This window comes from Diadema setosum, chromosome 16, assembly GCF_964275005.1.
Source record: "Diadema setosum chromosome 16, eeDiaSeto1, whole genome shotgun sequence".
Lineage (NCBI taxonomy): Eukaryota > Metazoa > Echinodermata > Echinoidea > Diadematoida > Diadematidae > Diadema > Diadema setosum.
The window spans coordinates 1,324,380-1,351,948 of NC_092700.1; the positions used below are offsets into that span (position 1 = coordinate 1,324,380).

Genomic DNA, 27,569 nt, shown 5'->3' on the forward strand with positions numbered 1-27,569 from the left:
GATATTTCCTAGATGTGTGCTACCAGTCATTCTGTTTGTGGACACATTGTGATGTACCTTGAACCTCGTTTTGTTTGCTTCCTTTCGCACAGAGCTTGTGCCATCTTCACAGCTGTCATTGATTGATTGCATTCACTGTTTGATAAAATTATGTTGTGTATTGTACCTGGTTTCTTGTTTTTCTGAGACAGTGAGTTAGTTCAATGTTACAGTCTCATATTTCTGTTGACTGTGTCTGCTGGTGATGGAGAATATTACATGTACAACTGCCAAGATGTTATTGGATTGCTCTTACAATTCAAAATTCACTCATTCTCACAATATGTGCCATTTGAGGTGGAAACTTCGAACGGTTGTACAAGTAGTGTAAACCAATCACAAATCTAAAACTTTAGCAGATGATGATTTCTGCCCAGGTATGCCATTATATGCGTCATGAACGTATTAATAACTCTGTGAACTTTGAGAGGAAGTTCATTCTAAACAAAACAACTGTCTCATTTTGTCTCCCTGTACAGTAATGAGTTCTTGAGATGACACATAATATCATGACGCTACATTCTACATTACTTCTGAGGCATTCCTGACTCCTTGTCCAACTAAATGTATTAATTTGAGATGAAAACTTTTTAAAGATGGTAGAAGAATGGTCTTTGCTCATTGCCACAGGTGACCCAGATACTTGTAACTTACCACAATGTAGAAATGTTGAAGTTTTTGTTTCTATATAATGGGTTATTTTCTCCACACCAGCAGACATGGTTGACTCATCAGTTTCATGATCTAATCTTCTACTCATGCACTTAAGTCTTGTTGTGCTTTTCTTGTTCTATTCTAGAGGGTTTTCAGAAGGCAAAAAGATCTCATTTGTAATCATTTGTGAAACAGATGTTAAAGAACAAGTCCACCTTCATAGACATGTGGGTTGAGTGAATGCAGCTATATTAGTAGAACACATCAGTGAGAGTTTGAGGGAAATCGGACAAAAAGTTATGAACTTTTGAAGTTTCTGCTCAGTCACGGCTGGATGAGAAGACTACTATAGCTTGTGATGTCACATGTGTACTACGATATAAAGAAAGAATAAAGAAAATTCAACATATTTTCACATTTCTCGCATAACGAAAGAACATTCGACTTCTCTCTTTTAGAAGGCAGGGATAATAATATTGCCCTCAACATACGTCGGTAACAAGTCGAAGAAATGTGCACTTTATTAGAAAAATAAAGTTTCTTGAAATTCTTCTTTTGTTTTCCTTATATCGTATGCGTGTGATATCATACACTGTAGTAGTCTTCTTATCCAGCAGTGACTGCGCAGATACTTTAAAATTTCATAACTTTTGAACAGATTGTCGAATTATCCCTAAACCTTTACTGATGTGTTCTACTAATATTGCTGTATTCACTCAATCCACATGTATATGAAGGTGGACTTGTTCTTTATTTCAAATGTGAAATTCTGTCCCCTCACATTCTGGAAACAACCTTTATACGATAGATGAAAATGAGAAAGGCAAGCACCTTGTAGGTCTGTATTTGATTACACTTGTTTCTGGAGGTTGCTTGCCTGGTTTGCTATCCCAATTGAATCTACCAAGTAGTTTGAAAGTCAAACAAATTGAGCCCAATTATTTAAAACATTTTTTTTTTTTTTTTTTTTTAGCAGTCTACCAGTAGATATTTTGGCAACAAATGCACATCTACAATTTTAGCAGTTGTTAATCAAGAAATATTTCTTTCAATAATAATTTGTTTTACATAAATCTTGATATTGTGCATACAAGGTTGCAATATGAATTTGTGTTAAGACACAAAAAGAGCAATAAACCTGTTTCCAAATCAGTTTACAAATGGGATCTTTCTTGCAGCATAAAGAGCCTCCTAGACTCACAGACACTTGCTAACTAACATCATCCTGTCCCACTGCCGATACCCCCTAGGTTTACCTCGGCTGGGGCTGTGGGAGTGTAGATGCTGCTTTCACCCGGCGCCATCTCTGAACTGTTTTGCATGACTCACTGTGCCTGGTAGATCAGCTCCTAGCTAATGACTCTACATTCAGACTGGCTCCTCTATCCCTTCACAGCCATCTTACTCACTCACTTTAGTTCTTGTTCTGCTCTGGTTCATTCCAATTTCACTTCACAACCCAAAGAATGTCATCTCGTCTGTTGAGTCCACCTAAAGGTAGGTGCAGACAACTTTCACTTTGTTTTGTAATTGCTTCCTTGCAATGTTTTGTCTCCACCTATGCCTTATTGAAGACACAGCCAGTCCCCTCAACCCTTCAGATCAACCTGCCGGGATAGTAAACAAATTATATGGTATATTTTCAAAGATGTGGAGGTGTTGTTTGTTGAAGTACCGCTAAATAAAAATGTGACTAATTTTACTATATAACACTGGATATTATTTGTGATAGTACAGTTCATTTTTGTGCTATATTTGAAATGCCAAGTTTGTACCAGTCTTGACTGAAGGCTAGTGACCACAGTCTATGTTATGGGCTTTCTTTACACTAGATTTTTGTACAATCCATAGAGTAGTCATATGGTGTTCAGTGAAATGTGTTTACAGTATGCACAGAGCCATAAAGCCAATCTAATACCTCCCCTCATTATTTCGTGCTTGCTGTGTTAGAGTAGCTTGTAGATTTCAAATCCCATGTGGGCAAAGTACTATCGATAAAATGTGTATTAGTGCAGTACCACCGCAATTAGCGTGTGCGAAAACATTTGTCAGTGAGTGTGTAGTAGGGCCATTTATGTATTTACGATGCTAAATTAAGTGTGCGTTCTATGTAAGATATGCAATTGCTGTTATCAAGTTCCGTTGATCTATTGGCTGTGTTTTCAAGGGTTGATACAGACTATTAAAGCTGTCTTCACCTAACATGCATCTAACCCAGTGTTCACTATTTCCTCATTTCAGTACTGTGGTTTTACGTGTTGACATTGTAACCATTCCCCATTGTGTGTTTGCTCACCAATTTTGTGGCATTTTGTGTAAAGAAAGTGCAGTCTATTGTAGGCCTATGCACTGCGTGCAGTTGTTATGACAACAGTACTTAATTGAATTAGATTGAGTTTTAGTTTGCTTGTGTGTACACATTGAACTGAAGGTGATAAATGCAATGAAGTTTCATAGTTGTAGCTTGGAGTTCAGGTAGCACTTCGCATACTATTTTGTAGCTTATTCCTAATCCAGTGCTTTCTACTTTATGTTGCTGTTAAAAGTAGAAGTTTGATTTTGTAAAAATTATGCTCAAGATCAGTTGCAGTAACATTGTACACAATCATGGTCAGGGAAAGTGATGTGACAATTGTGAGATGAGTCATACTGGATCCATCAAGGGCAGCAACCAAAACTTTGGATGGGATTTCTGTGATAATTTCAACAGTTCATTGAATACAATTAGCTTTAAGCTGTTGTAGAAACTAGTGCAGTGTTTTTCTAACCTCCTTTCTTCTTGTTGCTTTTTTTTTCTCCTGTGTATATCCAAGTACAGTGTAGTTTGAATGATATGGATTGATTCATTCTACTTTGCATGGAAAAAAAAAATACAGTGTAGTTGCGTACTGAAAATGCCCTAGAATTCCCTAATGAGTGTGTGAAAATCGCCAAACGAAAAAAAGTTAACCTGTGTTTTTGTGGATGAAGAGGCTGTTACAGGTGAAAATTGTATTAATCCTGATGGTCCCTCCTGCTGTAATCCGTGTAGGGGCTTACGTGTGTTGAACCACTTCCCTTGCTTTTGTATGGCGCATCCCTTCTCCTGGCTGTACTCATCTTCATCAATATTCATCCCATGAGACGCTAGTGATGTCATGCTATCTGTGTTCTTTAAAACCATTCTATAAACGTCAAGATTAACTGCAATGCCAGTTTTCAAGTGTGCTGATATAGTAATACTACCGTGGTACATACAATTTGTACTACAGTTGTATATTTGAAAGTGCAGTTGATTGTCGTATGATTTGATATTGACAAATGTGTGTAGTTTAAATTTGTTCATTCATTAACAAATTGTGCTCATGTTTACTGTAGTATTGCAGTGTACAATTGTATCTTGGAACAATTTATTTGAATTTACCTCACATTGTGGTACTGTATGTTGGCTTAATTACCCCTAAATAATATAACCTGAGGAAGTCATAACACATCTGTGCTATTTATATTTCACTGAGGTCAGTCCACATTAATTCAATCTGTGGTGCAGGGAATTAAGTTAGATGTCAACTAATTAGCCGTTATGAGGTTTGGCTCTGCTTAGTCCCATACATGTATGTTCAAAGTGGTGTTATATTCACCCATTGAGGACGGGCTGATTTTGCGATAACATGCATTTCCTATAGACACCTGCCTGAGTATATTCGGGACTTGTCCTCAATGGGTTAAAAAGAGACTGTACTAGTATCGTGCGACATCCCTATTTTTCCTTACCTTGTGTTTAGCAAGTTTGTTCATGTGTAAGCATCTGACATTATTTTGTTTTGCAAAAGAGTACCATATAGAAACCAAATCAAAATGTACAAAACAAATTTGAGACATATCCTCTATTTGCAACTACATATGTTGTGTTGCTTTGATAGAGGATTCCTCTCAAGTTTGGACTGTTGGTTGACGAAGAAAAACATGTACAAAGGTTCAAAGGACATACTTTGGTGGAGCCCGTGTCTTTTTTGTGCCATACAGGTGACATTTCTTCAATTGATATTGTTGAAATGCTGTGTGTGATGGTCAAGTGTAGACAACAGCCATTTTTAGTGATGCTGCCCTCAGCGTTCCATGGTTTATAGGGTCAAAGCTCATGTAGGTTGCTGAATTTTATAGACCCTACTGACTACGCTTATTTACTTTTGTTTGTCTTTGATGTACAGGCCCATCATCTTGGTATACAGTACTGCTCCATATATTTTGTAGTGACGCTGCCATCAGTTTGTCACTTTTCTGGGGTCAAAGGTCACAGCTTGGTTGTTTTGTCAGTGAAAGCAGATCGGATTTGATGACAGACTTTTGTGCAAATGCTGTAAAGATATGCAATCCCTTTCTAAATTATTACCAGTGCCACAATTGTTGTTTCTTTTATGATGCTTTACGATCCCCTAGAGGTCCTATACCACTACTTCACATTATTGTTTGGGCTCTAAGAGCTGCTTTTCTTGATGGATTAAGTTATGAAATTTATATAGGGCCTAATGATCCATTGCAGTCAAGTCTACATTTTGTACAATATGTATTTGTATGTTTTTTGTACTGGTTGCTGATCCCAGTATTCTGCCTTTAACAGGGTCAAACATGTCTTGTATATGTGTTGTAAAGGCCACATTAAGTGGCAGATTTCTTCAAAGTTATAAGTTAATACAGTGGGCTATCTCACTAAATCTTTTTTTTTTGTGTCGGTTGTGCTTTCCACTCTTCTTTATACATGACAGGTCCTAAATCTATCATTAACTCTCAGCAGGTCAGGTGTTTTGACCCAATCACACAGCTGGGAAGGGAGGCTGTGTATTGTTTCATAGAATATTCCTTCTCTTTTAGGGGAGGTTACATGTATGTTGTGCTACCCTGATTTTGTAATGACGCAGGGGATACACTTCCATGACAACAGATATTACTAGTCATTACAATTCTGGTACAGATGGAAGAAAGGTTTGTTGATGCACACTGTGCAGTACATATTGCATGACTGTTGTACATTACATTGTACATTTGTGCATGTAAGTCACATAACCGGATGATACCTCCAATGTGAAAAAAAAGTGCCAAGTGATTACATTTTAGTCGTGATGATACAGACTGTGTGTACATGTTTCTTATCCATGAGTGATCAGATTCTTCTTTTTCCATTAGTAGTTAAATGAAGTAGGCCCTACATGTAGTGAATCATAAAAACTACTTAAATTGTTTACCCTGATGTAGCATAATACATACTTTAGGTTTGTACTGTAATCACAACTTTTGGACTCATGAAATTATAAAGCTTCATGAACATGAAGGCACATTCAAAAGCATTCAACATACATGTACATAATGTAATTTACACATGCACTCACCACACATACACACACACAAACATGAAAGTCACTATTGTATAGTGTATGAGGCAGGGAGATGCTCATACTCGGGGTCGTGCTAATGGAATTTGGCCAGATGATTATATTATATTGGATGGCTATGAATGGGATACCAGGGAATATTGCACGAGTTAGGGCCAATATTGCACGAATCGAAGATGAGTGCAATATTGGCCCTAACGAGTGCAATATTCCCTGGTATTCCATGAATCAAGGCCATCCAATATAATTATTATCATCTATACAATCAAGCAGAGCAAGCATAAACTTTACAAAATTACCCGGCTTCTACTCGTCTTGGAAGTTGACTCGGCAGTCACATCCCAGCGCTGAAAAGGGGAAGCCCCTAAAACTGCGTACATGAAACAAACAACCAGCAAGATGCTTGCGCGCTTGTGAATTGTAACAAAAACGACGCGCACTAGTAGCAAGCGTTTGCGCATTCAGCAAGCGCTCGCGCAATAGACGAGACAGAATTGAATATGGTATGATCTTGAACGGCAAGTAACAACGGTAGCCTATGGGGAATTAATACGTTGGCCTATGCGTTTCGTTCAATATGCTCCGATATTGAACGGTAAAAATTGAGCGGACTACAATACGCGTTTTTAATGCGCCGCTAAAACGTCCTATATAGATGATAATCACAAATATTGTGATAATTCACAAGAATGTTCCCAATACTCTCATATCAACATTGACAACCTTTTTGTATGGTGACATAACCCCCCCCCCCCCCCCCCCAGCCATTTACTTTCTCAAATATAATTTATGATTTATGCTCAATCTGTATGAATGGAAACTTAGGTCTCTGTGAAACACTACCCAGATTTGTGAGATGTGTGGGGTGAGTTTTACCTTTAACTGGTTTAAGTAAATTATTGTTCCTCAGGCCAGCAGAGTGTGACCCCATTTGGCCTCCTCTCTACCGCACAGCTTTTATACAGACTGTGATGACATGCTCACACAACCCCCAGGGTAAACCCTCTTCTCTGTGAGCACTACAAAATAGAAAGGACACTTGCTAATCAACCAACCAACCACTACTGTATATGCCAAATATTTCGCGAGGTTTTTATTTTCGCGAATTTCGCGAGTCAGCTGCTATTCACAAAATTAAAAACTGGTGAAAATATTAACTCTAATGCCGATAAGAATGTGACGTGGGCGTATACATTTCTCCGTTCAGTACACGACTCCACGATCGCCAATTTAAGTACTCGTGAAATTGTCGAGAAGTCCCGATTCGCGAAAATTTAGACTCGCGAAATATATGGCATAGGCGTATACAGCATCTTAATCAGATAAACATTGATTGATAGAGGAATGGGATCATGGAGCTAGCTCCATGGATGGATTGATAGCAACATGTAGATAGATAGATAGATAGATAGATAGATAGATAGATAGATAGATAGATAGATAGATAGATAGATAGATAGATAGATAGATAGATTGATAGATTGATAGATAGATAGATAGATAGATAGATAGATAGATAGATTGATAGATAGATAGATAGATAGATTGATAGATAGATAGATAGATAGATAGATAGATAGATTGATAGATAGATAGATAGATAGATAGATAGATAGATAGATAGATTGATAGATAGATAGATAGATAGATAGATAGATAGATAGATAGATAGGTAGATCAGAGATAGAGATAAATACACAGAGAGATGGATAGAGAGATAGATACATTGTAACATCGATGAATTGAGGTACAATGTAGATAAAGAGATAGATCGTCGATAACGACAGACACATGACAGTGGGTAGAGCAATATGTAGAAGGGTAGATAGTTAGTGACAGATACATCCAGAAAGATCCAGGTGAACAATGACTGAAAAGATAAAGAAGAGAAATGATTTGTGACAGACAGTATTACATTGTGTGGAGATGGCCTAGTAATGCACACATAAGAAGGAATATGTTGATGTAGAAAGGTATCGACCTGAAGATTATTCTTGATTCCGGAAAGTGATTACTGTAGGCCTACATTCTTGCATCATTGTTCCTCATACGTACTTATTACTTCCATGTGTGTATTACAATCTAGCATGTGCCTGGGTGTAGCGGGCTTTTGCATTTGTGTTGGGGTTTTTCTCCCAAACAAAAACAAACGAGAAAAAAAAAAAAGCTATAACTGAGGGCTCAACAAATCACTGTGGTGTATAGCAAAGAAAGAATGTTTGTGTGAAGAATATGAGCACATCGTATGAAAGAATGGAATGTTCATTCCAAAGCATGTCTACAGAGATTCTATCATTAGTACAGCGTACTTCTCTTCCTGGTTTATTATGTGGCACAGTAATTCTTGGATAGAATTAACTATAGTGTCATAGGCTTTGTGATGGGGGGGGGGGGTGAGTTTCGCCCAAGATAGGGTGAAAAGGCAATCTGTGTAGCGGTACTTTGTATACAATGTTATTAAAGAACAAGACAGTAAAGGAAAATCAGCAGGACCATTAGTTGTGAGGCCACTGAACTTTGATACCTGATGTTTGAGCTCTCTACTGGCATACTACAACTCGTTCATAAATTATCCATATTTTTTAATTGAAAACAAAGTCTGTCCAGGGAGTACTATTAAATGTCTTTGCCAGAAACACATTATTTCTCTTCCACTGAGCATGGCTGACATTTGGGTAGTTGTGTCAACGTTTCACCCAGTGCAAATAAGCAAAATACTTTCAAGGGGTTGGGGATGATGGATAGCTTTTAACGCGTTCCATACTGAATTCCGAAATCCCCATAGGGTGAGTACATGGATCACCAGGTTCCCATATGGAACGGGTTAATGCATTCTTATGCACTAAGCTGGTACCAAACTGAGAGAGAGAGAGAAAAGTCAAACAGAAAGTGCTGACTACAAGCTGAAGTGTCATCTCAGCTGTATTTTTCATCTTACAAAGTACACAGACATCTCACATGGGTCCTCTTCACTTTCAACTCTCTGACATGACTTTCATCACTTCTACCAAACACTCCCTCGCAGGTGGAGGTGTAGTACATTGGGATCTAGTGGTTTCTCACCTGCAAGTAAAGTGGAACAGCCCAAGCCCCAGCACTTTGTCATACCAGAGATGCTAAAATAGATCTTAACCCCCCCCCCCAAAAAAAAAAACAACAACAAAAAACAACAAAAAACAAAACAAAACAAAACAAAACAAAACAAACAGAAGGTAAAATAGGCCATACTAGCCCGTTCAGACTGACCAAGTGTGATTGATAAGGGTAAATCCCTCTTCAAAATTTAACTATTTTTTTTTTTTAGACTGGACACCCTTGCTTTTATATTTAGGGGGACTAATTATACATTTGTTTCGATGTAGTTTCAAAAAAATATTTTTTAGTTGTGAAAATGTAGTCTTTCTTAAAGAACCTCTGAATGGAGTTTTAGCTGAAAGAACCCTTGCAAATTTCAACACTGGAGTGAAATAAAAGTTGATTTACTTTATAGATATGAAAGACAAAAGAGACTGAATCTATTGTGCATTTTATGTTTTCTCTTTCTTTTCATTTTTAACCTGTTGAGTACGAGTCCTGAGGATATGCTGTGGATTGACCAGGACATGTTAGAGGGAACGCAAACCCAAAGAGCAATGCGGATTGAGTGAAAAATCGGACAATCGATGCAAAAGTTATGAATTTTTAAAGTTTTGGTGTTGGAACTGCTGGATGAGGAGACTACTAGAGGTTATGACATCTGTAAATGGACAACAATACAAAAAAAAATATATATATATAAAGAAAATTCAACAAAATTCACTTTTCTAGCATGAAAGAGCACTTGACTAACCGCTTTCAGAAAGCAGGGGGAATAATTGCTACCCTTAACATATGTCAGTATTAAGTTGATGGAATTTGTAATTTTCATGAAAAATGAATATTTGTGGAATTTTCTTTATATTTTCTATAGGATGCTTTCATGATCATCTACAGTGTACAGGAATACAAGCCTCACCATTCCCTTCTCCCCCCCCCCCCCAAAAAAAAAGTAATGATAATGGGAAGGACAAAGGAGTTAAATGATATACTGTATACGCCGAATATTTCGCAAGGATTTTATTTTTGCGAATTTCGCGAGTCAGGTGATGTTTGCTCAATTAAAGACACACAAAAATATTGACTCTTATCCAGATATGAATGTGACGTACATATCTACATTTCTCTGTTCAGTACAGGACTCCACGATCATGAATTTAACCACTAGCGAAATCATCGGGAAGTCTTGATTCATGAAAATTTAGACTCGCTAAATATATGGTGTATACAGTAAAATAGATGGCCCAGGATTTCCTGCAAATCAGTATTGCAAGAAATTTATTGCTGTACTGTGGTAGTTTTATGATTTCCCTCACAAATAGCCTTCCTTGAATCGGCTGCACTGTGCTTCTTTGAAAAGCAATTACCTTTATGACATACAATGGTCAGATACAATGGTCCGGCCCTTCAAACAGAACTTGTTATCTGGAGCAAGATTGTTGGACATAAACATGAGTCATTAACACTCCCATGGCAAAGGCTTCTACACATCAAACAGAATTTCCTCATTGTTGAATGCTGCTATGCTGACTTGTATTATCTCTTCGACAAGGATTGGTACTTGTATCTGTGCAGTGCAGTCTTTCAGTCTTCACAGAAAAACTTGGTACTGCTATGGTATTCTAGGTTGATTTTGTTTGGTTTGAAGAGAATTGATCTTATTTCATACTGCTGTAGATGATTTGGTGGAAGTTAATTTCCCCTGTGTTATCCGTGGCTATGACAACAGGGAAATTTTGTTGGCAAGATGGTAAACTTTATATAGGCCCCATAATGGGCAATTCAGATGGATTTTATGACAGCCATTAAGTCAACATCTGAGAGGGGCTCTGTCTGTTCTACACTGTTTACAGACTGATAGAATAAAGGGTATCTTCTTAAAGACCCACTCTGGTTTTTTATAACAGAGATTTACTTCAAAGAAACCTCCAAATCTGTTTAAAATTCTGCGTTTATTATGAAGAGGAAATATAAATCCAGATATGTACTAGTAGATGTTACGTCCTGCTGTTGATGAACATCTATGAATAGTCCTGGATCTGGATGTTAGTGACTTCCTGCTGCTTACACGAAAGTGTATGTATGGTACCATGCATTGCGAAAAAGATTCCGAGACAACATTCCCAGAAGAAGCAAAGTGATTCATAACCCATTATATATCTTTTGGTCATAAAGTATGTTTAGATCTGTGCCTCGTGTCATGTACTATGCATTGAATGTCATTGCTAAAACTTGTTAAAATTAAAGGAAGATCGTATGACATCTTTCTGAAAGAATAGGGATAGTTTCCCCACAGTACACTTGGCCTTTAAAGAGAGGGGAAACTTTGGCCTCCGTTCTCCAAATAGAGCGAAGGATAGTTCATGGGAAGGTGAATTCCTGCATTCATTTGGTGCAGATTTGTGTAGTTCCCAGGCAGCATCACTGACGTCTGTAGGAGATCAATCTTGACGTACAGATTCTCAGCACTCATCTGCTATTTGAGGGAATATCATTTCATCATTTATTTGGGTTTTACTCACATGAATGCTATGGAATCCTTGTGTGGGGGCTGTGATTGGTGAAAGGTAGGCTGATGGAGAAATTTCAATCTGCGAAGCTGACTTGATTTTACGTGAAAATCTATAAAGTAACAAGACAGTTATCAGGCATCTTTATCTCTTGTTTTGTATTTTCTTTCCTTCTGAGATGAGTTAGATCAAGGGATTCGCTGATGCAAGTTTGAATTAAATTAGACAAGTTTTGGTTTGAATGTCTGTATAGTAAATTAATTAATTATTCCAGATGCATAATGCAAGATGTTTCATATATACATGTAGGCACCCACCGTAATTATGGAACTCAAGGTTATTTACCACTAGCTGTCGTTCATTCATGTCCAAAGCTTCTGTTACAAATCAAAACAACAAAATACAATCAAACCTGCCGTAGTGGCCACCTGTCTAGCAGCCACCTGACGTATCCGGCCATTGAAAAATATCTCCCCCTCCAGAAAAGCCATTTTCAGGGCTGCCAACCTTGAGTAAGAGTTTGGCGTGAGACACTGCTTTATGCGAGGGAGCGGAGCGACCTCCTGGCTAGCGCCTGGCGGCCTGCTGTGTGGCCATACGTACGTATACGTACATTGCACGTACACAGTCAGTGTATGCAAAGCGATGTAAAGCACACGTCATAGCCATACATGTACTGTATTTTGCCAAAAGTACAAGCTACGCTCACGTGGTATAGGTAGAAACCAATTGTAATCCAATAGCTTGTCTTTGCACGCGAACCAAAAACGATCATTATTGGCTAAGCTTTACACCCGTGCGGGAAAATCTCGAAATTTTGGGCTTGGGCATATCGATATTCGGAATATCAGAGAATTCAGAGATATATTTATTTTTGTAGTCATGTACATTCCATTTTGGTGGTTTAGCGTGAGATTTCGTTTATCAGAGTGAGACAGTCAAAATTGGTTGAATTGCGTGAGTCTCACCCTCAATGCGTGAGAGTTGGCAGTCCTGCATTTGACCCTGTGTATAGCATCCACCTGTCTTTAACAGTCATATTTTTGTCCCCCATCGGTGGCTGCTGTGGACAGATTTGACCGTAGTACAACACAAAACAAAACAAAACAAAACCTGCTTGATACCGTAATAGTGACTCCTATATATTTGTGGCTATTAATCCAGGATTTCTTGTGGTTTCCATATTAGGCCCTATATGATTAAATTGCAAGAGAAGTATATTATAAACTTCTTCTATGGGACCCAGAACATTTTTGTAATGTTAAAGGGATCGTATAATTTTAGTTGAGACCCAACTTCAGATTTCTGTCATTTTTCGGTGAGATGATGAGAAACCTCTTATAAAATATGAAAGAGCATGTAATTTCAAGAGGAATTAAACTTCTATTTGATGAAAATTGGTTTTGAAATGGCCGAGATATCGAAAAAGAGCGATCCTAATAAAAGATGGGACCCACCTTTTATTACAATTGCTTTGTTTTACTTTGTTTTTGGATGTTTCAGCCAATCCAAAACCAATTTCCATCAAATAAACTTTGAAGTCTTCTTTAAATAGAATCGTATGTTTTATACTATTTCATAAGTGGTTTCTCGTTATCTCTCTAAAAGTTGAAAGCCCAATCCTGGTCTCTACCAATATTATACTATCCTTTTTAATTACTATAGCCTTGTTAATGTTCCCTTCATTTCCCAAGTGCTTAGAAAAAAAAAGAAGAAAAAAAGATCATGTGTTCTAATATTGCCCTGTCAAGGTGTAATCTGAGGAAAAAAAAGAATAGCAGAATAACCCTATAAATACAAGTACATTTATGTACTATGTAATGTAGAGCTATTAGTGTCAGTACTTGTGGTATCAAATTTCATTTTCTGATATGTTTGCTGGTAACCTACAGGAGGTCTTAGTCGATATAATATCCTAGGGAAGGAAGGTTTAATTGAGGAAAGTAATATGAGATGGTCAGTGTGAAGGCAGTTACAGAGATGACCAGTGAGATCTGGTCAAACACTAATCCTGTTCACACCCCAGATATTAACAGTTTTAAAATTAATACCGGTATTTGCAATGTTATGTTGAAACTGTTAATTCTCTTGTGTGGCCTAAAATAAAATAAAAAAGTGTCTAGTACTCATCATGATGGGAAGGTCAGTTTTTTTTTTTTTTGGAACTCTTGCTATAAAGTTGCCCTGGACAATGTATGTTTTAGTGCCAGGCATACTACAATGTAGGTCTGCAAACTCGGGTGTATACCACTCAAAGGGTGCGTTCGAGCGCTCTAAAGCGAACCAAAGCGAACTGAACTAAAGCGTACCGTACCGTACCATGCCAATTTTGGTGCGTTCGAACGCTCTGTGGAGAAAGCGTAGCTCACGAGTTATTTTTAGAAGAGGTCACGCTTGTTTACAGCAAAAATGTCATTCACGTCTCGCTTGAACTACTTACAGCTGTCCCGAACAAAGAGAATGATGTTTTTGCATTGTGACGTATGCGCTTGATACGCACATGCTTTACAACGAACTTTTAGTACGCTTTGGTACGCTTTTGGAGCACATCGGGAAGTGGTCCACTTTTGGCTCGGTACAGTACGGTACGGTACACTTTAGGAGCGTTCGAACGCTCCTCTGGCGCAGGTACGGTATGGTACAGTTCGCTTTAGGAGAGCGCTCGAACGCACCCAAAGAACTTCACTTTCAGCTGAGCGATTTTTTTTTTTTTTTTTAGGCCCTGTTTGAACAATGGCGAATAATATTAATTTTTGCATTGCCACACAAAAACCAATAACTCCTGTTAAATTGTGAATGCTTCTGTGAAATCTAAAACCATAGATGCTGTGATCAACAAAAAAAAATCTGCAAGATGTAATACTGGCCCAACAATCCTTACACACTACCAGGTATTTGCAGTGAGTACATGTAATATGTTTTGAAATGCCACCTTCATTTTCATCGCACTAGTATTGTGCGGAGACCTATATTTCCAAATTGTTGTTGGAATATTTCTATTAACATGTCTGTTTTCATATTGTTGCTACTTCTGCAACCCGTTTGAACTCATATGAATTTGTAATCCAGTCTGAAACACCATTATTTAGTGTTAACCAAGAGTCTCTTAGGCAAAAGACTGACAATATTATCATACTGAGTAAAAAATGGCAAATGCTATGGTAACAGCAATCCTGAAAGCTGATGTGATGGGCTGTTCTGCTATAGGTATTATAGTCATGAATAATTACCATATCAAAGTCTGCTGTGCGGTAGATGGGGCGTTATCCTTGAATGATATAATAATCAAGAAGGTATCCTACCTCCTTGGAACAATTAAGGATAAGTGTCTATCACATGATAGATCACATGGGAAGTAGGCAAGGACTTCTATGTACAGACCTTATGCATACTATGGTGTGAGGTGGACAGCCTGTATCATGCATGGTCATTTAATACGGAAAAGTTTGTTCACCCCTGCATTATTGAATCCAGCTATTATGGGAGTAGTAACTAGTCTTGAGCTTCAAACCCTTTTTAAATCTCTACTGAGCTCTAATATTTGAAGGAAAACAAGTGGTAAAGCAAAATGTTTGAAAACAGAAATTACTGGTGTTAGCAGGGGATGTGTACATATATTCTACTTTTCTGTGACTATGGTTCATGAGTGGAGTTAGTTTGTCTATGTGAAAGGGTGCATGTTAGTCAGGGGTCTAGATGAATTCAGCATCTAATACTACGATGTTCGTTGTAGATTATATGTGGAGTAGCCCCTGTGAAGATATGGGTTGAATCACTCAGTAGGTACAACTGTAGATATATTTCTCTGTATTATGGGAAGCTATCTGTGGTGTTGTACATACAGTATTAGACACACATCCCATTGCTGAACATTGTCATATGTGTGCTCAAGTATTTTCATACAAATCTTTATAGCCTTTTTCCTTTTCTGGGAAGTGCTCTTCAATATTACACTTACCCTTTAAAGGACAAGTCCACCTTCTTATACATGGATTGAGTGAATGCAACAATATTTAATAGTAGAACACATTATTGAAAGTTTGGGGAAAAGAAAGAATCATGACAATTGTTTCAGCTACACTGTACAAATTGTAATTGTGCTATCTAGTGAAACCATGGCAACTAGTAAACACCGCCTTATATGAAGAATTGTGATAGTGCAACTGCTTTTTTTTTCTCTCTCTGTAATGTACAAGGATAAATCTATTGTGTACCAAACAGTCTCAGACTAGAGAGGGCAGTGTTAGTCTTTCTAACAGCATTATTATCTCAGTACAGCAATCTATCTGGTAGGTATACAAAATATAGGTAGCGAGATAGTGAAATACAGTTTAGCTCTATATTTCTGGGTGTTTGCTTTCAGAAGCTGTAATTTTGTCAATAGCGAGACTGTTACTAACCACGATAATAATAAATCTGAGCCATTTTATTGATACATCAGTATGCAGTCAGCTGTCATGAAAACATTATTTTAATAGTTGAATCAAGCCTATTCGCTTTGGGGACTTTGTTTTTGAAAGCCTGCCCTCATTTCATGTGATGTAGCCCCACCCAGTGAGAAGTATGTTAGGGATTTAAACATTTCTCTGTATTTTTTTCACAATCTTTTAATAAAGTGGTATAAATCAGTAAATTAATAACATAAATCCACTGTCCATGGTCTCCAAGGTGGGACACTACTAACATTTTGTAAAATAAAAAAGGGTCATGCATTGTAATTCTTCCTTATTTTGTCAATATGTATGGTTCTTGTTTGAGAATTCCATCTCCCGGGAAATTGTCTTAGATGTCCCAATTCACTCAGTATTTTATACACTAGCATTATTAGTAAGCTAATGAAGAGTGCATTGACATTGAGAAACTGTTTCAGGACTGGTTACAGGGGAATTATCTCCAATCTGTGTGGACTCAGTGTGGATTCAGTGTATGCAGAAAATTAGGAGAAACACTTCGTGAAATCAAGAGGAAGATCCAGCAATCTGTATAAAAGTTATGAATTCTGAAACATTTTACTGATTTTATGTGTTGCCATCTCTAAATAGGAACCTTGGGAATTCATAATGTCACAGTACATAGAGTGAATACAGTGCACTCCCATTATAACGAACATGGTGATAACGAAATTCCGAATACAACAAAGTAAAAATCTAGGCCGTAACTTTATCCACTCTATGTAATTTCATTGCTTATTTGTTTGGTTAAAACAAAATTTTGATATACAACGAAAGAAAAATGGCGGTCCCAAGGACTTCGTTATAATGGGAGTCCACTATACATAAAAAGAATTTTGTGAAATATCACATGCCTTGGCCATTTAAAGAACACTTGATCTAGCTTGCAGAAGGCATAGAGAGTATAATATGTGTCTTTCAGAATCAGGATGGAAGTGTGTGCTTGTCATAAAGAATTAAGATTTGTGAAATTTGTGGAGGAAATTTCCCTCTGAAAGTTGGCTTGAATTATATTGACTTCTATACTATGGCTGCTTTGTGATTTTTATAGTCATATGTTTGCAGGTTGGTTATGAATTATTGCTGGTAGATACCCAAGTCCTTCGATTACAGAGTCTATTGCACCATCAAGTCTGCAGCCTGTATTACAGGTACATCAGGGCAGAGGCACTGTGCTGACGACATAAACTGTATGCTACATGTATGTTAAAAGGGAATAGCGCCATCTTGTGACAAACATTGTACATGGAGACCACACAATAATGACTGTACAGGCCACTCTTGTGTGGGGAGGTTGAATTTGTGATTGATAAAAAGCTAAGTAAGAGAATGAGACATATGAAGAGTTTGTTTGCAAAAAAATAAGTCCATATTTGCCAAATGGACATATTTGCGATTAATGGTCAAGAAAAATGAAGAGAATAATAAGAAAATTTTTGCTTCTTTTGACCATAACTTCAAAAATGTACCTTTGTAGTGACCAATATATCATTTAATAGGTATTATTATGTACTTTATGACAGAGACTGTTCTTCAAAATCTTCAAAAATGGACTTATCGGTTTTTGCAAACAAACTCCTCATATATATAGGCCTACTATCCTTCTTCAGGAATTAAATTGATGATTTCTGCCTTTGTGATAATACACCTGCATTCTTGTTGTAGGAGGCAATTGGAAATATAAATTGCAGCTTGTTTTAGGTAGGGTATATCGGTAAACTCATATTATTTGCAAAGATTACAACAAACACAGCAAAATATATCGTTTTTGCAGTACATGGACTGCAAACTACTGATAGAATTTCACAATTTATGTATTCATTTGTAAAGTGATATCATATTGATCTGCACAGAAAAAACATTGACTTTTATCAGAATATTCTGTTTGTCTTACCCCCATGCATACAGTAAATTTTATGTATTTTGCTTAAACAACTGTTTCAATAAAACAATAAAAAGGAAAAAAAAGTAAAAAAAAAAAGAAGAACTCACATGAGAATGTTGACATGGACAGGCCTATGCCTCTAAATAATTTATCATCAAATTTATCCAACTACCAAAGATGGCTGAATATAATTTAGGTGTTTTTGATATATTCCATTGTAATGATATGAATTATTGCCATTATGCCTTCTTTAGAAAACAAAACAAAAACATTTATTGGCATGATATATGAATCAAATCCAATTGCACTGTAAGCCAACACTTTGGATTAACATGAAAAATGGGGAGATCTGGACTTATACTTTGATCTTTGACCTTCAGGTGATATAATTACACTTGAAAAAGAGTCAAAGAGCACTTGTTGGAAATGTAACTTCTGAAATGTTAGGCCACTAACACTGAGTATGCAAAGAATAGAATTTCACTATTTCTACATAAATAAGTTACAGCAATAATTTTCATATGCATCATGTTTCACTGTGCTACCAAAGTTACCTGAAGTTGTAAGTGCACACATAAGAATATAGATGTATACAAAACCCAGAAACATATTGCATTATCACAACAGATTTATAAGAATACAACTGGCCATGTGAAATAGAGAATCCAAACATGATTGCAAGTATGTGATGCATAAGTATTAAAAAAAGGAATGCATTTATGCTATTTTCATTACTTTCATGAAGACTGTTATTTCCCCTTGTCCCTGACTCTCTCTTTAATATCCCCTCAGATATCTATGTGATCACAGACAAGACATTTAGTGGTCACGGTGATGGATATTGCTTTATACTTTCCCATTGGCCTCTTCAGCCGGAAGCCATCCCGCTGTACTCGTGTAATCATTAAACCACAATTGACATTTTTCTTCAGTGGATGCCAATATCCACAGCCAGATGCAATGTAAGGCTCAACAGACCCACTGTATTAGATCACATGACGACGTTGGTGACTGATGATAAACCTCCTCTTCTTTCTCCTCATCCTCCTCATCATCATCATTACTACCATCATCATCATCATTATTACCATCATCATCATCATCATCATCATCATCACCATCACCATCATCATCATCATCATCATCACCATCATCATCATCACCATCATCATTATCGTCATAATCACCATCACCATTACCGTCATCATTCTCACACTCATTACCATCATCATAGATATGTATAATGTTTTATGCAGAGTGTTTGCTTTGGTCTAAGCATGGAGCCATGGTCTTTACCACTGCTCTACCACAAGAGCTTGCAGGTATTATTACCCCAGACTACTGGTATCAAAGCAGATTCCAAGTTTCACTCCAGGGTCATGAGGGATATTGTGAATAAAACATCTAGTCCAAGACAAGAATTTTTAGCAGCAAGCAGTACTCAAACTCCAAATCTTCTAGTGGTTGAAAACAGTCATGTTAGGCCCACTAACACTGCCATGAACAGATCTTACATGTACTTGCTTTGCATCTTGAATCACAATGAAAAAAGGAACACTTAATATGTGTATGAACATAATAATCAATAGTGAAATTCAACTAAAAATTCATGAACCTCTTACAGTGTGACATTTCCCAAATAGCCACTTTTTTTTTTGTGTGTATAGTAATTATTTGCAATTCTACATGTAAGTATGTAGGCCTACTGTATGAATGGTGTGTGAAATCATTAAGGTATATATCCCATGAAGCAAGGTGCATGTTGGGATACTGTGGGACAGTCGAGTCGGGTCTTACACACTGCCCACTTTGTTCTTGCTGTAACCACTGTGATTTTTCTTCATGAACCTGGCCATTTGGACCATAATTTATTTATTCATTTTTTTTTTTGCCTGTGTGCATATGAACAAGAGCACAAAAAAATGCTTTATTTGAATTGTGATTTGAATCATGCTTTTTCAGTGTGTGTAAATGGGAATGCTAACTGCTGTTTCCGTCTCCTCATACGTGTACATTGACAATTCTGCAATCCCATGCTTAAGTCACAACAAAATGGCATTTGTCTCTGATTAATATTTCAGATTATATACTTGCCTTAATTTTTCGCCTTTATTTTGATTCTTACTGCTTGAGACATGTTTCTAGGGGTCAAATAAAGGTCACTAGGTAGGGATCACCTCCATAGAGGAAAAACAGGAAATCCTTCTTTAATTACACAGTGAATATGAGCTACCACAACATGAAGACATGCCTTACTGTAGGCTTCCTGCCTTGAGTGGCATACCTGGTAAATTACCCTGGGATTCTATCAAAAGACCTGATAGGAATCAAGGAAAGTTGGAAGGATGCCGTGTTTGCTAGGATCACCGACTAACTTTCAGACAGTCTAATGTTTTCATTGCTTGCTCCGTTCAAGTTTTGTTGTTGTTGTTGCTGTTTTTTATCATATTGCTTCAATTTAATTGAATTTATTTCCTCAACAAATTTTCTTAAGGGTACATGCCTCTTCTGTGAAAAATGGATGGTTGGTCAAAGGTCGTGTTTAACTTCCTGGTATTACCTGTTATCAAAGAATAATGTCACCTAAATAAATTTATGGTATCAGGCCACCGTCATATTAACAATTCATGCATCTTATCAAGTACAACAAAAATCAGAGGAGACTTTCTCTCACATGTCCAAATGTTTTTATCAAAATTAATTTGGAAATTATGCAATGAGTTAGGCAGAAAAAACTAACAAATTATCATGAAACTCAAGTGTGTTGCAACATCCAGTCTTGTTGTTTGTTTTGTTTCTTTTGAACTAATGTGATGATTTGCTTTGCAAAGTGTGTAATCAGCGTGTGCTTCAAAATTGGTTTTTTGTCCCATGATCCAGCTTGGCACTGGGTACTACAGTATGCTTGCACCCTGTGTGAGTTGCCAATGTGTGACTGCAGGGCTGCCAACTCTCACGCATTGAGCGTGAGACTCGCGCAATTCAACCAATTTTGACTGTCTCACTCTGATAAACGAAATCTCGTGCTAAACTCCCAAAATGGAATGTACATGACTACAAAAATAATCTCTAAATTCTCTGATATTCCGAATATCGATATGCCCAAGCCCAAAATTTCGAGATTTTCCCGCGCGGGTGTAAAGCTTCCTGATGTGGTATTCATGGATTTCATGTGATAAAGTAGTCAGAAGCTACTTGAGAGAAATGTTATTCCCATTTCATTACCACTTATAGACAGGATGCAACTCTTTTGTATACATGTACATGATTTGCTGTAGGCCCACCTATTTAGTTTCATGTAGTCAGGTTTGATGTCAATTTCAAATCCTATGCACTCGTACTGATACACAATACACAAGTTTTCCTATCAGAATAGACCTGTAGCCTTTACCCACGAAGGGAACTGCATTCTACAAGTTGGGAACTGCATTCTACAAGCTCTGCTTTTTACCAGTCCCCTCCATTTCCAGCAATATTGTTTATGCATTTACCACAGTGACATAACAGTTATTTTTTTTGTATATCTGTTGATAATTTACCTGTATCTTTTTTACAATGTTATTTCTGTTCATCGCATTGTGGTACTGATTTTCTGACATCTGTGTATATGAATGTTTCATTGTACTTCCAATTATTTTGTTTGTTGGAAATGAAATAAATCAACTTGAACAACTTGAACATGAATGAGTGTAGGATCTTTTTGTTGCACACATGCAATTTGCTTTGATATCTTGAAAGCAATCTTTGTAGCAAAAGAGTTTCTTGGGTAATTCTTGGTTGATTTGCTCTCAAATACCCTGATTATCAGGTAGTAAAGTAAAGCAATTATTTCAAAAGTAAGGTCATACAAAATATTAAAAAATATATATATTATGGATACTCTCTTGCTAATCATGCCAAATTGTTGCAATAATTATGGGGCGTCTTCATTAGCTGAGTCACATTGCAGTCCCAGCATGCATTGCTGAATCCTACCATCTGTGTGAGGCTGATCGAGATAATGTTTCAGGTTAAGTTATGTTAGTAAAACACCTGTTCACTTGCTCCAATCAGGCTGGTTTGTACATGTGCTGATAACTCATATCATCTTGTGATTAATTTTGAGATGCTATCTTTTGGAAGTAAAGACGTATATTACCAGACTCAGGATGAAGAAAATATTTTGATACTTTCATCTCAAGACAATTATGACTTGGCTACTGTGTAGGCCTGTGAAAAGATCAGAGTGTATTCATGTCAACAGACAGAGTAATTAACAAATAATGAATATATGTTTAGACTGTATCAACCCGTTGAGGATGAAGTGATCTTGCTACAACATGTATTTCCCATAGATAGCTGCCCAAGTATACTCGGGACTCTTCCCCAACTGGGTTAAGAAAGCTGTGTGTTTGTGCAGAAGGAGACTGGGGCTTCTTTCGGTGATTTACGTTACTGATCTAATGAAAGAACATGGATGTATTGTCCCAGGACGGTTGACAAAAAGCGTCCAACCATGAGGGTCCCCTTTTGGGTCTGAAAGAAAACCCGTCTGGTATTGATTGTTGGGTCTATGGGGGTATATGGGGGGTGCTGCTTAGGTGGTTGGCTACATGTGTCATAGTACACGGTGAGCTGTGTGCTAATTCATAATACTCTCACCCCTGGAGAAAAGGCAAAACTTTACTCATCATTTTTGATGCCGTCCTGGTTTAGAAAGGTCAACGCACTCATGAGGAAGAACAGTCTAGGAAGATGGACCTGTAAGTTTTTTTTGTCTTTACTATCAAGTTCCAGAACAGATCCTGGTCAGAAACACTGGACCAGAGACTTGAGTAGACACTGCCGAGCCAGGGCTGGAATACAGTGATGTACTGGGGGCTAATTTTGTCTGTTGGCTCCTTGAATTGGTGTTGAGGAGTTCTTTTCTTCAGGGCTATGTGAGGGCCACTTCAATTTTCTATCAAGACTTGAATAGAAAACCTATTGCCTTGAATATTGTATAACTTTGTTGTGCCCTGTGTATTACACTTGTTGGATATTAACTGAGTTGGGGTATTTGATATGTACATACATGTATCTGCTACTTATAAATTTACATCGGACACACACACCTGGTAAGCATGCCATAATTTCTCTTGGAGACCTGGGAGTATTTTCACTGTAATAGCAATGCTGCAATATGTTATATTATGACTCTTTTGAATGATGGTTGTTTGAGTTAGGAATTGAGTACATATAATATGTAGATACTTTGTACTTCAGGGGCATGTTCATACTGCCTCAACAATGATCAAAGGTGATTGAAGAACTGCCAGGAATCAAGGGAATATCAGGAGTGAATTGGTTTGATGCGTATTTTATACATAGCCAATTGTCTCCACCATAGATACATGTAACATGAACAAACAGCCTGTAATGGCGTGACTTGCAGAGTTTGACAGTGGATGGTATCGTTTCTGTCTGAGTTTTTGTGCTCGAGTTCAATGAAATGTCTTCCCAGCCTGGTTAATACTGTAACTTTCTAACCAAGGAAAAGTAAAAGTTTCATCATCAATGTGAAAATCATACTACTCACTGTCTTAACCACTGCTCCAAAGATAATGTGAGGTTACAGTGACAATAGAGGCTGGTGTATGAAAGGAGATTTGCAGGGTATTAACCTGGTAATGAGTGGATATATTATGTAAGAATCACCCTACCCTGGGTTACCTCTCTAAGGACAAAGGCAACCTTTATTTGACCTTTGAAAGAAGCCTGTTGTCTATTGATTGTTACATGGCTTTCTATCCTTACACCACAGGGCCAGTAAATGAAAGCCTGTTAGTTGGGGTAGGATTGTATCTTTCATATCTCTGCCTGTTCAGTCTGTATGTCATGTATTCCATGCTAAACCTCAAAAGAATACAATGTGGTTTTGAAAGAAAGCATAAGAGCAGTGCAACAGGGCAGTGAACCTTGGATGAAAGTGAAAACATTCAAAGAAAATATTCTAAGAAAGGAGTGCATTTTCATGGACAGTATAAACCCATACCAAAAAAGAATACCATCCGATAGCCATCAGATGATCATCCGATGGTTATTGGATAGCATTTGGGCAGTGATTTGGTAGCTATCAACAATCATCCGCTACCCGATGTCTTCCTGATAGTTTCTAACCCAGTTATCAGCAAGACATCGGCTAGCCGATGGCCAATTGATAACTATCAGGAGCACATCAGCAAACTTGGTTTTTGAAACAGCTTACAGACACCAAAATGCAGCATGTGGGACTATTAGCCATACACAGCCTCTCAAAGTTAACTATTAAAGATGAACAAAGTCTAGTATCAGAATTCTGAATTATGGTTTGAAATACATTGTTTATTCATCACCTGGTCATCTTCGACCATATTTCTTTGGTTCTAGAATTCCAAAGTTTCATTTTTAACCCAATGAGGACGGACTGATTTTGCTATACTAGCATGCATTTCCCATAGACACCTGCCCGAGTATCCTCGGGACTCATCCTCAATGGGTACAGGTTCTTTCCCTCTTCATGAAAATGAGGACATTAGTATTACACGCTTTAATACTAGGTCCTTCTCGGGACCACATTCACATCCAAAAAAGAATACATTTGTACCATGTACCACTACCAGTGTACCACCTACCGCCAAATCATATGAATATTATTACCACTAATATACTACTCACGGCAGGCGCCAAGTTTTTAAAAGTGAGTACTACTCACGGCAGGCGCCAAGTTTTTAAAAGTGTGTTAGTGTGTGTGGGGGGGGGGGCAGTTTATGGTTCCACTTCTGGGGTTTCTTCAGCTGACAAGCAAAACTACTTCTTCAAGGTTTTATTGGCTACCAAAAATAAACAAACAAACAAACAAACAGACAACAGGGCTCAACCACATTTTCTTTTTCCTGGGGCCACTTCTGGAGGGGGGGGTAAAAAAAAGGGGGGGAGGGGCAAGTCATTAGACCCTATGGGCCCGAATTCACGAAGGTGGTACAAATGAAACCATGGTTTAAACCATGGACAAAAACCATGGAGCGCCAAGTATCGCACGGAATATTTCGTTAGGAAATTGGTCATTTCGTCAACAAAATCGTCGCCGGTCACACGAACCGACGAATCCCTCAGGTTTGCGTAAGAATGACAATTAGAGAAAATCGCGTTTGAAGTTAACCCATTTTTTACTTATGGTTGCTACACTTTCATGTGTATAATTTCCAATTATTTTTGTAGTACATCAGACTTCAATTCTTGCTCTAACTTTTGAAGTTTTTATCAAATTGTATTGTTAAAAATAAGCGGAAAATCGTCAAAGGGCTGCATGCATGTATTTTCGGTCTGCAAAGAACGTCATTTTCCATGTGTGTCCATATGTACATGTACATTGAGCGTTGTCATTGTCAACGCATGTATTACATAGTACGCGCATTGTGCTTGCGGTCAATGAACTGTTGAATCTAAAAAATTACACGCAAGTCAATGCGCACTGATTCTTCGGTTCGGTGACGGCGTGTACGCGCGTACTAGTACGCGCGGTCACTGAACCGTCGAATCGCCTGATTGTTTTAACACACGCGTCTATGGGGAAAACAAATAATTTTCACAAATGGAATTACATACTTCTACAAAAGTGAAAACTACGTGAAAATTACACCGAATTACACACTGAGAATTTCAGAATATGTAGTATGGAATATCTACTATCGAAATGATTGAAAATCTCAAAATCGAAAATTTGACCCAAAATCGAGTGATTCGTCGGTTCGTGTGACTGGCGACGAAATGACCGTTTCGTTAACGGAATTATCATTTCGTGGATGAAATGTTCATTTAGTTACACTTGGCGCTCCATGGTTTTTGTCCGTGGTTTAAACCATGGTTTCATTTGTACCACCTTCGTGAATTCGGGCCTATGTATTCCTATAGATGCATTATGCATTATACCTATTTTTAACATATTTAATATTATTGTGCTTATGTACATATAGAGGACATTTGGAAGATACTGTCAAAGAAATGTTTGTGGTGTAGAAATTTCATGCATTTTGTGCCACATGTCGGACAAGACTGGCACTAAAATGCAAGCACTCAAATTTATTACTTGTAAAGTGTAATACCAGGTACTGTTTGATATTTTGATTCCATGGAATTAAAAACATGCAAAATTCATCTTACCCGCTGGAACATGAAAATTACCAGCATGAACATTTCAACTTTTACAGTAAACCCTAAAACTACATGGTACACCTACAGTGTTACTCTGTGGAATCATGCTCTTTAATCGAAGTGCAGCTCCAAAACACTCTGCAACACCTGCCCTTTAACTCATTTGGAGCAGACACAAGGCTAGACCCTTTGATGACTCACACACTGCTAGAGATGCACCCAGACAGGGATAGTCTTGTTCAAGACTCAGGTACATTTTTATAGGGTCATGCAGAGTTACATTGCAGTTTAATCAGTCTGGAATGGAGACTAAAACCCCTTTGGTATGCCTGTCAGACTCGAGTGTACAATGTACGTATGTGTGCATAGTACACATCCAGATCAACTACTGTATACGCCATATATTTCGCGAGTCTAAATTTTCGCGAATCGGGAATTCGCGATGATTTTGTGAGTGGTTGAATTCGTGATCGTGGAGTCCTGTACTGAACAGAGAAATGTACATGCGTATGCCACATTCACATGGGGATCAGAGTCAATATTTTTGCGTGTCTTTAATTTCGCGAAAACCTTGCGAAATATTTGGCGTATACAGTATGTATCAGATTTTCTTCAGATACATCGTGGTTCTTGTTTAAAACCTTCCCGTAATGTTTTGTAAAGCTTTCTTTTGATTTCATTATGTTTGTTGCTAGAAGACACCATGAAGCTGGTACATTTGGGAATGATGATAGGAGTAAGACCTCAAAGGCCAGGACATATTCAGGGGAAATCACAAATGTTATTGATTTTTAGGAAAGACAGAAATGGAAACAGAAATAATGCAACTAGAGATAAGCTGTCTTGATTGATCAGTGCCAATAGCTTTTAATGAACAGGGAATGCAGAAGGGGAGAGGCTACAATCCCCCCCAACTTTCCAGGGTCTTAAAAAAAATGTTTGGGGAAAAAAAAGAAATCACCAGCACCCATGACTCTTTAAATAGTATGTTCTCTGATTCTTCCCATCAAAGAGGCATACAGCCCCCCTTAAAAGAAATGCAGCAGCCCTGTAGAGTACATGATATATAATCATGCTTTCTTTCATGTTTCTTTTCACCCATGGCTAATTGCCTCAGTGTATTTAAAAGGAGATGCACCCCACACTGACAAGCCAGTCAAGTGAGGACAAAGTGTAGACCAATAAGCCTCAGGCTTGAAGTCAATCTAAACCATGAGACATTGACGACAGAATGGCGTATTTCTGTCTTTAAAAGCCTCTGGAAATATCTTCTGAATTACAAATTTATCACAGGCTTATTTTCTTTTATCCTCATTTGAGCCATCCATTATAGGTGAAAAAATAAACAATTTAGAAAAGATGAAAGAAGACAAACAAAAGATCAAAGGTCGTAGGTTAGTATCTCTCAGACAAAATACATGTTCAGGTTTTTGTT

At 37.6% G+C, this 27,569-nt stretch overlaps 1 protein-coding gene across 1 annotated transcript in view; it reads left to right on the forward strand.

Moving 5' to 3' along the window:
- Positions 1 to 1,980: 1,980 nt before the first annotated feature.
- Positions 1,981 to 27,569, forward strand: part of LOC140239403 (transmembrane and coiled-coil domains protein 2-like) — a 114,794-nt gene continuing 89,205 nt past the window's right edge. The window contains exon 1 of the mRNA XM_072319242.1: positions 1,981 to 2,190. Coding sequence (XP_072175343.1) covers positions 2,160 to 2,190 — 31 coding nt within the window. The 5' untranslated portion in view covers positions 1,981 to 2,159. The remainder of the gene's footprint in view (positions 2,191 to 27,569) is intronic.